General features: G+C 41.5%; 2 protein-coding genes across 2 annotated transcripts; one reads left to right on the forward strand and one right to left on the reverse strand.

Annotated features, from left to right (window-relative positions):
* Positions 1-462: 462 nt before the first annotated feature.
* On the reverse strand, positions 463-5,861 carry LOC118422581 (cathepsin L1-like). Its single transcript, XM_035830215.1, has 9 exons — positions 5,824-5,861; positions 4,766-4,879; positions 4,105-4,244; positions 3,651-3,812; positions 3,248-3,280; positions 2,804-2,995; positions 1,924-2,089; positions 1,291-1,396; positions 463-1,151 (listed from the first exon to the last, which is right to left on the reverse strand). Exons 2-9 carry the CDS (start codon positions 4,857-4,859, stop codon positions 1,052-1,054), a joined length of 993 nt encoding a protein of 330 aa, XP_035686108.1. The 5' UTR covers positions 4,860-4,879; positions 5,824-5,861; the 3' UTR covers positions 463-1,051.
* A 3,242-nt stretch (positions 5,862-9,103) lies between these two features.
* LOC118422584 lies at positions 9,104-10,875 on the forward strand. The gene has a single exon (XM_035830221.1). It carries the CDS (start codon positions 9,224-9,226, stop codon positions 9,704-9,706), a length of 483 nt encoding a protein of 160 aa, XP_035686114.1. The 5' UTR covers positions 9,104-9,223; the 3' UTR covers positions 9,707-10,875.
* Positions 10,876-11,443: the final 568 nt, after the last annotated feature.

Consider the following 11,443-nt stretch of genomic DNA (forward strand, 5'->3'; position numbering starts at 1 on the left):
TATTATCAAGAAAGTAAAAGATATGGATACGGAAGGTAAGAGCAACAGACTCCCTTTTCCACTTTGGAGAGTTAATGGATTTAGTACATGTACTTTTATGCCAAAAGGTTTCAATGGTGGTATAGTGAGAGGTGGTTACTTGCCTTACCAAAGTTAATGGCCACCTTTGTAGCTTTTGTGCTGTAATTGTTTTTTGTTTTGAGGAACGTTATAACGCGTTACGGTAAAAGACGTAACATAGCTCGTCCTTGTGCGATGTTTTCTGCTGATTTGACGGTTTTATAGTGTCTTTGCGATTGTTTGTCTTGCTCAAAGGTTTGATAATACAAAGGTCATCACATACAACGGACGGCTCTCTATACACATTGGCCCATAATTGGAACTGTGCTCATTTGCATATCTCTGGACAGATTTAATACGACACTGATTTAGTTGAAGAAGTGAGAAACACAACAGCACGACATCAGTAACTTTTACTGAGAGCCCGATCTCATGCGTCGTAAGATCGTCGTACGATAGCCGTGCATATTTTATGCAAAATGTACGAGACTGTCTCAGATCATCGTCGACGGTGTGGTTCTGTCACGGTCTACAAAAGTGGTCATGCGGTTACTGACTTCAAGTACAGAGTGTTGCGTCATGTTGCTGTTCACTGCATATGAAACGCAGATATAATCTAGATCGTAATTGCATATGTCTACACGTACCACAGAGATATAGCATCGTCCTATTATAGTAGATAAAGCTCGAGTAATACGTACAAATTCCATTTTGTAAAGTTTATTTGTCTCAGTAAAATGAAAATCAACATAGTCGGGGCACTACACTGATTTGTATGTAAACACTGTTAAGAAATATGTAAATGACGAAGATTAATTTTGAAGGCATCAAGGTGAACCAGCACCGCTAAACAAGAACCTTTAACTATAAACGTTGTTGTGAATATATTTCTTCAGGAAATGGCCATTCAAATCAAGAGAGTAAGGTTTATCTAATCAAGGAGTCAAATCATCATAGAAGAAACATGGCGACATGAGTAGTATAGTGAGAGCTACACGACTGGAAAGCTGGCGTCGGTGGCGACTCCGCACTGGTTGTCCTTGTTGCGTGACATCATGATGTAACCCTCGTTGCCCCAGACGGTGCCCCAGCTACGGAATAAAGAAACACCAGAATACATAAATCAAAAGTTCCAAAAGTACAAACAACACCGAATGACCTCCGAAAGTTACAGTCCCCCAGAGTAAAGGACATATATATCAGAGATTGTATGATATAAGTAGTACTCACCTGTTCTTTACCAGCCAGTAGTCTTTGCTGCCGTATGTACCGTACCCTACCACCAACACGCCGTGGTCAAGCTTCGTGCTGCTGCATTCAAACTCATTGTACACACCTGGGGAAGGGGAAAACATGTTTGTTTTCTTCGATATTTTCTACCTTCATTTCTCTTAGGAGGAAAGACTAGTATTTTTGCGTCGAAATCAAACTTCCATTGTAAATAAATCGTAAAGATAATCAAATACCGTAAATTGTGAAATATTCGCGGTGATTGTACGCTTGCTTAAACCGCAGACATGTGCCGTGTCTTTCAATGACGTTACGTCGTTTACAGTGGGGTCACATTCGTCTCAGGTCGTCGCGCGATTCTGATGCCGAAGAAATTCTAAGCATCGCCAAAGGCTCCTACAAAGGCCAGAGAAAGCCTTTCCCTACCAAGATATCTAATTTTACAGGATACATGCACAGCTGTCACAATAACTTCGTTTATTAGTAAGTTTTCGATCGTACAACTTATATGACTGGGTCTAAACGCACATCGAATGCCCGGTTTCTAATCAAACAGGACCGATCCCTTACACACACTGAAGGTAAAGCAATTTACAGCAATTCTTACCGATGACAGGTAGTATGTGTACTCACCGCTGCTGTAGAACTGAAACGACTGGTGACTGGCGTCGATGCCCACAGAGATGGGTCCGATGTTGGCACAAGCCTGCTTCAGAGCGTCTTCGTCACCGGATGTGACGTCAGTGAAGCTCGACATGGTGGCGCCGATACAAGAATTGTCAAATTTGCACCTGTGGTTCTAAAAGCCAAAAAAAACCCACTTCATAAAGACAAATTGACTTAATTTTTCAATGGAGGACATATTCTGAAGACCCCACGATTTAAGACTAATGCGAGAGGGCGACAAAAAATGTTGCTAAACTACAAGACTAAACATCCAGTCCATTCTTTCCAAGAGCACTGGAGAGCAGATCCTTTGGCAAGTATATATTATTTGACAATGCAATTGTCAAGCTAGCTGGGGATCTCAATAAACTCAGCAAAGATAATTTTATTTTCAGTTACTTACACGCGTGTGAAATAGGTTGACATGCATGGTGACTAGCATGGGCAGTTGTATTGCCTAAACATTTTAATGACTTTTTTGTTGTTCTTTTGTTGTAAACAAAAAGTAGCTTCTGTGGATAAAGGAACAAATGAATAAGAGGATCTAAAACAACCCCAAACCCTTATATAGTAACGTGAAATCCTAAAATAATAGCAATTAAGATGACAAAATGGTCCTCATGGTTTGAACCCCTAGTTGGCTTCAATGGGGTGTTGGGGTTGGACGTAACATATTTCTCCTAGACTCTGATGAAAATGAGTATCTAGCTTCGGTAAGGGACGTCATCTCGGATGTCCGTAGTTTTGGAAAAGCCACACATTGTGCACCGCAACATTGCCAACAAGCGTATGGAGTGAGTGTTTCTAACTGTATAAAAGTGGTGTGTTACACCTGAAGGCGGTTTACCTTTGCCTTGTAAGGGTAGCACTGTTCCGTGTCGATGCCTTTGTTCTGGATGATGTACTGGAAGCCCTGGTCCATATCTCCGCCCTCACAACCCTTGTTCCCTTCCTGTCGGGAACAGTCCACCAGGTTCTGTTCGCTCAGGGACACCAGGGTACCCGTGGCCTTGGCGTGTTGTCCTTCCAGGGACCCCGTCTGTAAATGGTATAGCCCACGGTGTTTGAACATTACTTTACCCATTGGATGGATTTAAGGTGTACCCTTTGTTTAAGCTTTTGTCATATTTGGTGAAACATGTTTTGGCAAAGTTCCTGCCGTCTATTGTTCTGATAGAAATAATACATTTTCTCAATCTAACGCCATATCTAGAGGTGATATTGAATTACTGCACAGAAATCATCCTTCTATATTCATTTATGTGTTATCTGAAATAATATGAATTCTCACCGTACTGAATGCCCAGCAAGATCCACATTGGCCCTGTAATAACAGACTCAATGTAAGATTTACATGACTTCAGTTCACACTTGGTCTTAGTTGGGGTCGTTGGGACGTTATTGAAGATCAATAACGCATAGAACATGTCAACGGGAGTTTGATACCCAATATAAATGTCTATGATATAAAACACATTACATGTTACTTAACAAAAGTCTGTGCGTTGTACGGACGAACTGGAAATATGGAAGCTAAGGGCATCTATGATAATACAGGAGTATTAAATTAACCATTAACTAAACTAATGCAGACAGTAACAAAGATAATAGACAGTGATTTACAATGAACAGGAACAGTCCTAAAGGGGGTTGCATGGACCAAAAACTAATAAGTTTATTCCGTTTAGGCTCACCTGATCTTTAATGTCGGTGACCAGTCCTTTGTCCCTCCAGTCGACTGTGTCGTTGACCTGCATGTTTGGCATATATCGGTAGGTGGCGCGGCTACCTGTCTTGGTGAGGTTGGAGGTAATGAGGCATCCACCGATCACCTGGTTCAAGTATTCAGCGTGTGTCTGAAAAGGACACAAAAAGTTGTGAGTTTCCAATGTATTTAAGAGGCTCAGTCTATCTTATGGGGTTACTTTTTCTGTCTTTCCTGGCGACTGGGCGGACTAAAACGATAGACTTTTGTATTCTATTTTTCAAGAAGACTATCGAACCACAAGGGAGAATATGAAATAAAATCCAGTTACGAAGATACGCTTAACTGTTATCTTTGAACATACGCCTTTCTGTACATCCACGTTTAGCATCCCTTCTACATCCCTACAATCATTCCCGAATCTCCCCTAAGTTTCTACCCACCATGTCAGCAAACTGGTTGACCCCCAGCCAGTAGGAGTGTTTGCCGGTGTCTGCCTCCTGGTTGTGACTCTCTATGGTCTTCAGGTTGTCCTGGAAGATCAGACGACGAGCATACTCCTCTTTCTCACTGTATACCTTGTCTGACAGGGATTGAAAACACGAAAATATCCCTTATTTAAGTTTTAACTTTAAGCTCGTTTAAGAGCGTCCTGGACCTGCCTCAAACGTCGCACGACGTGAGAGCTACTAAGTCTAAGTCGTTTCTCACCTATCTGTCGTACCACAAAGATTGGCGGGTATACTTGCGTGTATACGTATGTGTAGAGAAATGCGCAAGGTTCTACTTCTGAATTAAGATTATGAGCTAGATATGTAACACAGCAATACACAAAGACGTCATAGATTATTTAAAATGAAAATATCTTTGTTCAACGTGTTCCAATGGCCTACTTAGCAGGTTATTGATACAAGGCCTATTCTGCTTAAAATTGATATGATGTGCTGATTTGATAATGTTGATGCCATTCTCTGGGCTCCACGGAACTGTTAAAAGCGTGTGTAAAAAAGTTTAATAGGAAAATTGTATTAATTCTGTTCAGCGTTGTTCAGCTCTTTTATGTAACTTTCTTTAATCACAGATAAAACGTATCTCGTTACGTACCGTGCTTGATCTTGAAGGCCTCCCATTGGCTCTCGAAAGAGAGTGACGCAGCGGTTGCCATGGCAACGCATGCTAGTAGAACCAGCAGCTTCATCGTGCCTATTGTCTTCTTACCTGTCGGGGTCAAAGGTGAGAAGAAGATTACAAGACGACCAACCATCCCCTGATCTGATTTTATGGCAAATGATAAGCGAGGTACACCTTGGGATTTTAGCAAAGTTAGCAGGGTTATCCTTTTGCAATTCAGAGGGATGCGATTTGTGTTGTTATGTCTTTCTTGTTCTTTTTAAAGAGAGATTCGGAACGGATTCAATCTATGACGTAAGCCTATAGCTACTTTGTTCTCGTGAAACGGTCCTTGTTTGGTGTTCATACAAATCACCTTGCAGCAATGTCACGCCAGGTGTTTGAAACAAGGGATGAATGTTTTGCCATAACATTTTCAAAAATTTAATGTGCATATTTCTTTTTCATGCGCATTACAGTAGAATTTTCAATGCACAAGAACTGATGTGTACACGGTCCTGTTACACTCGTCGATTGATGTTAGTACGATTTGCCGTTTGTTTCAAGCTGATGATGTTGTAGAGGCATTAAGCAACCTGTGACAGAACCAACTACCGACTATGATCTAAAAAAGCTTTGTCCTTAAAATTAGATATTTAAGTTGTGTGCAAAACTAACCCAGGAATACTCTGGGTGTGCGATCGTGCGTCGTGTGCGTGTCCTGGCCTTTCGTCTAGAAAAGAGGAGTTATCAGACGGCCTAGAATCATCTACGGGTTTATAAATGCGGACTAGTACTAGTGCATGTGCTGACTGAATAAATAGGTGACTACTCCACATTTTACCGAGACAAACAAGAAATCCTGCCCGCTGTACAATCCTTACATGTGAAAGCATTTCGACTTTGGTAAATAGCAGCTAGAATACTGAACAAGAACATCGTTTGCCACACAAAGAACGCAAAAGAAATAGAATCTGTGTGACTGCGTTTGTGAGAAATCACGAATTCCATTTTTGTAAGTCAAGAAAGAAGAAGAAACTCGAAAATCTTACCTGTCCAGATTCAAGAAGGACGAACGTCTTCACCTGGTGGACTCCTTGTCGGTAAGAACGCAGGTTGGGTACAGGTTTCCCTTTTATTACCTCTTACCTTGTGACTTGTGTTAACTTAGGGCGGAGTGGCGGCAAACAGCGCTGTCGTGTGCAAACAGTCTTTTCTGATGCAATATTTCACTTGTGTCAGGAGTGCTTAGCTGTCGAAAATAGCCAACTTTAATTACATTTCTAAATCTTAGTACATAAGATGGGTTGTACGGGTACGAAAAACGCACGGGTTATACCCCCTTCACAATAGGCGCGATTCGATCGGAAGACTAGTTTACGAACTCTGATTGACATTTTCGTGAGTAAGACGTCCGGTGTTCTCACGATCATCTTGCGATTTTTAGGGATCGCCGGCAGTTTCCAGGAGTCTTACGACGGTCGCGGTGCAGCGAAACATGTTCTTAACATATGCGACTAGTCGAAGGAAATCTCCAAAATCGCACAGCTGTTACCGAGTCGCAGATTGTGCGTACAAATCGTGCGTACCTTGCAAGGGTATCGGTCAATAGTCTTGCGTCAATCCAACGATTGAAGACCGATAGGCGAGCAAAGACATAGTTATTAATCATCGAGCGTAAATCGGATGGCGAACGCCCGTCAGTTGGGCAACGTTCGGGCGACGTTCGTCCGACTTCCGTTTGTTTACAAATATTGAATTTCTGGGAATGCGAGGGTAATTCTAACATTGTGGCCCCTGTGGCAGTATGTAGGCTGACTTTGTGACACACTTTCTTTTCTTGCGTCATTTCTATTATGCCCGCGCATTCCATTCATTGTTTAAAAAGATTACGACAACAAAATAAGCAACATTTATTGATCTCTTGCCTTTTTTTAGGAACGTTTTGTGTTACATTGTCCGCGTGCAAGAGGTCATGGGAGGTTTATTATCATAGATTTATTCACCGTCGATCTCACGAGCCTCGCGTATATGTGAGGGGGACAGTTTTGAGGCGAAAAATACGCAAGACCATCTTAAGATCTTAAAATCAGCCGACCTTCCTGCGATCGCGAAGAACGTCCGAAGATCGTATATAATGTGAAGGGGGTATAAGGGCGCGGTAACATTCGCCGTGCTATCGCCGAACGGTCACAACTCGGTGCTTTCTTTGGACAGCCGTTCATACAAAATGTAGATATCTTGTTACGGAAAAGGTTGTCTTATCCTTGCCCTACAGTTGCCACCACCTAGAAGAGAGGGGGTCATTAACCCCAGCCAGCGAGGGATTATGTAAACACAGACTAGTTCTGTCCCAGCATTCTACGACCTATAAATCGTACGACGCCCAACGACAAATTTCACCGTCATGGTCATGCAACGATACATGGAATATAGGATTCCTGCATCTCGTTAAGAACTAGCATCTGGTTACCGTTTTAGTGCACAGTGTCATGTTTTGCTCAGAATTGTGACAGGTTGACACCCGCCAAAATACCACACATCCAAAATGACAAATGAAATTAACTATAGCTAGTTGTGCAAAAGAAAGCTCTGCGATCCTATCACCTACCAACCTGATGAAATTATTTTCGGAAGTATAACAAATATCGTTTGAAAGAACTAACATTGACTACCATGGACACGGCTGTAGCAACAACGCGTAACAGACATGTGTGTGTATACCTGACAAGCCCGAATGATTTACGGCAACACGCTACGATTACGAAACAGCACGTGGCTATCTTATATCAATTTGTGGTGTTTTCTCTGCAAACTAAATTGCGATGGTACGATCCTCGTGACCATTACATGACACACGTGATATCGTAATTTCATACCCATTGCAAATATTAATTATTTCCCGACATTAAACTAGTTTGTGCCTTATTTCTTTATTTCACTTTATGATCCAGAAATGTCTTGGATCATCTAATTTCTTGATAGTCTATAGGATGCTTGCCATCCGTTTAAAAAAAATAAATAATGTAAAGAAAAGATAAATCAATTGATCTGAAATCAGAACAATGTAAAGAACATATAATCTCTATCTATCAGTATGTTATAGAATATCGTCATAACAGATCGTTATATCATAGCTCATGAACATCAAGTGGTATGTCAACGTAACGATACTGAAACCCCAGCTTTTATTAGCAAGAGATTCATGAGTAAACGTTACATAATTACGTAAATAGGTTGCATATATTTGGCCACAAACGCATGAAAGTGAACGAGCCGAAACGCTATACATATCATGAGTTTTCCACACATATAATCTTGTTAATCCAAGCATCTATGACTGGCGCTCATGCTTATTATATTACACCTTTACACACACACACACACACACACACACACACACACACACCAAACAGCATTTCGAAGAGAAATTAGACCTATTGATAAATATGGACAGTTCACGTTTCATCCGTCAGATGGCGTCCCTGCAACACAATACACACAAATCAGCCAGTATTCGGAAAACAAACAAGCACGAAGTATGACGTATTGCCATTACAGAGTAACACATTTTAAATCAGCTTCAGAAATGTATGTTTGTCATAAACAAATTTAAAGGTCTCTCGGATATGATGCTTTATTTGCTAAATAGGAACACAGCACATTATCATAATGGTTCATCGTCACGAAGATGGCAGTCACTAACAAAGCCTCGACCCCTCTATGCGGTCATATGCACACCATTAACTATCCCGAATACCAATCATTAAAAATACTAAAATACTGAACATATACCGGAGCAAAAATCACACACATTTAGTCCCACATCTTATACATAGCAGTGCTCTTGAGAACTCATCCGTAACTGATAGTTTGAAGGAAGATGAACCACCATGTGTGGTGACCTTCCCGGTGCAATGTCATAATTGGAGAAGGGAGTGGGTGTAGCTGTTTATGGGTAATCTCAGTCAAATCTCTTAGAAGAAGTATTTTGGCCAAAGGCTACTCACTTAAAGGCACAGTCACTGCAACATTCTTCACTTTACTTGCGGGAACTGTTAAAAGTCTCCTCCGGTATGTGTAGGTCTTGCATTATCTGTCATTTACAATGTGAATATATGTTGTAGGTTGCATGTGTTGTATTCTTGTTCAAACAAGTTCAAAAAGTTAACGTTCTTTAATTAGAGGGCATAGATAATGTGAGGGTGAGTGTTGGGAGCACTTTCATTACATACTATGCATGGCGGAGGGTTTGTTTACCAACATACTCGAAGTGTAACAGAAGAAGATAATTTCAATTCTTATCAGGGAAATCGGACTAGCTTCCATGTGCCAAAACATGCAATCAAACACAACGATTCAATTCTGCGGTAGCTTTAATGTTTCGCAAATATTTCTCTAACCAGGTGCCGCCATATTGTACAGTGAAGGGAATTAAACAATCGTCGTAAAATGGCCAAGGTTTCTCCTCGAAGAAAGAACGACAACTTGAACGAGTTTAAGGCGATCATCGCCGAGGTGGAAGCCTTGCAGAGGGAAAATACGGAGCTACGGGCACAGCTGGAAGAATTTACCCGCCAAGCCAAAAAGGTGATCGAAGGGAAGGAGAATGGGGCCGAACTCGACGGAACGTCACCCGTCATTCTAGCCGACGAGGGCACGAAGGTGACCGACGGAGACACGAAGGTGACCGACGGGGATACGAAGGTGACGGACGGGGACACGAAGGTGACCAACGGGGAAACGAAGGTGACCGATGAGGACGAGAAGGTGATCGACGCTGAAGACGAAGAAAAGCTTCAGGAGAAGGTGGATAAGATGACCGAAGAGAACAAACTGTTGAAGATTTTGTTACACGAGGGGTCTAACCTGGTAACAGACTTCAGGAAACTCCTTGAGGAGAACAAACAGCTTAAGGGTAGCATGAAATACTAAGGAGAGTCAGACCGATATTACCATGGTAACTAATCAGACATTAAAGTTTATGGGTGTTATTGAAAATATGATTATTAGAATATTAAGTCACACATGAAATATAAAAGGACGAATATGTTAAAACATTCAAGATACTTAAAAAAATGAATTGTATACAACCACTACGTCATTCAGGACTGTAGCGTGGAGTCTTGAATCACTTAGAGATGAACCATTTATATTTGAACAAGTATTGAACATTTTACCTTATAACTTACTAGTAGCAAGGAATGTGGAGAGGATGGCACTCCATGAAGCCGTCTGTTTATTTGTTTGGGTAATAATATTTACCGTGTATCCTTTATCATACATCGCATAAGCACTTCTATCCGCTCATTGCAGGATGTTAGGTTGAATTTATATCCACAAATTTATCTCTTAGCACAACACAATCGAAAAAGACCAGTTGTAGGACATCATGGCAGTCTTGCCGCAAAATGACTGTTGTTTACATCGCGTGGAAGCAAACTGTCGTAAATGTCAAATGTCATAAATAACGAGTGCTTGATGGGTGAGGGTGCCTCCTTACTTGATGTTATCCCGGGGTGGTGTAAGGCAGTGATTTACAGGGAACGATGAAAGGGGTGGAGAAAAAAATGTGCTTTCAACAACAAGCACCCCTCATCAATCATGCACGCCGCCTGTCGCCCTCGGCCAAACATTGCACCCATGGAATGCTGCCCTGCAGGCTGACGCTGCGCACGTATGTTACAATCTGGTCACAATGTTCTGCGTTTTTTTTAACATTCCGCTTTGTATCCGCGCCCTATCACCGCGTTGTGACAAGAATTTAACCCAATGTTTGTCAGGAGACAAATCTTTTCTTTTAGAGGAGAGACAGAGGAATATGTATCTCTCGTCCCGCCAAGGCAGTCACCCGTATAAAGAGGCGACTGTTGTCATCAGTCTTTTGTTCTCTGGCGCATCTCTCAGCCCAGGTGACCGCAGCACCGGGGGCGATGACACCTGGGGGTCACCAGGGGTCAGAGGTTGAACAAAGGCTGTAAAGCCGGTTTGGGACGTGACAGGACAGCAGAGTAGGGGACTTCTGCAGAAAAACAACGTTCGAAAGGTCACTGTGTGGGAGACAGACTGTTACTTTAATATTGGGTGACATTTGAAGGTTCTGCAAATTGTTGACATTTGGAAGTTCTGCAAATTGTTCACATTTGGAAGTTCTGAAAATAAAATAGATTTGAAAAGATGTAAAGCGGTTATCCTTGATGAGTCCCATCTAAAATGTCACAGGTTTCAATTTCGTCTATATCTGAAAAGAAAATGAATAAACAGGGCAAAAAGTGCCAAAAAGGGACAGTATGCCTCCAGAGTTTTAGCCCCATGTGGGTATCATTAAAGGACTTAAGAAATAACAGCAACAGCACCCAGATCCACTTCAATGAATGCATATACATACTGGGCTGAGTACAAGTCACGGCATAAGGATACTATAACAGTTGTAGGTTGAATTGATATTTTATTTTACACATATCATATTATTACTACACATCTATTTCTGGGTGTACGGTTGAAGGTTGCTTTGTGACAAAAAGAAGAACTCTTTATTAGTTTTGAATCATCTCGGACATAAAGTCAGACCTTTTCTATATGGATTTACAGTTCAATAGTAACTTTTCTCATTAGACTAAACAGACACCTTCCGGTTGGGCACTTCCTCTCACGAACCTACAAGAACTGTAC

This window comes from Branchiostoma floridae, chromosome 9 (assembly GCF_000003815.2).
Source record: "Branchiostoma floridae strain S238N-H82 chromosome 9, Bfl_VNyyK, whole genome shotgun sequence".
Lineage (NCBI taxonomy): Eukaryota > Metazoa > Chordata > Leptocardii > Amphioxiformes > Branchiostomatidae > Branchiostoma > Branchiostoma floridae.

Excerpts from the sequence above, each read along its gene's own strand:
- LOC118422581 (XM_035830215.1), bottom strand. The coding sequence starts at position 4,859 with ATGAAGCTGCTGGTTCTACTAGCATGCGTTGCCATGGCAACCGCTGCG. Across the intron at positions 3,813-4,104 it reads TCAACCAGTTTGCTGACATG|ACACACGCTGAATACTTGAA; the intron begins GTGGGTAGAAAC and ends TGTCCTTTTCAG. Across the intron at positions 1,397-1,923 it reads GTTTCAGTTCTACAGCAGCG|GTGTGTACAATGAGTTTGAA; the intron begins GTGAGTACACAT and ends CCCCTTCCCCAG.
- LOC118422584 (XM_035830221.1), top strand. The coding sequence starts at position 9,224 with ATGGCCAAGGTTTCTCCTCGAAGAAAGAACGACAACTTGAACGAGTTT.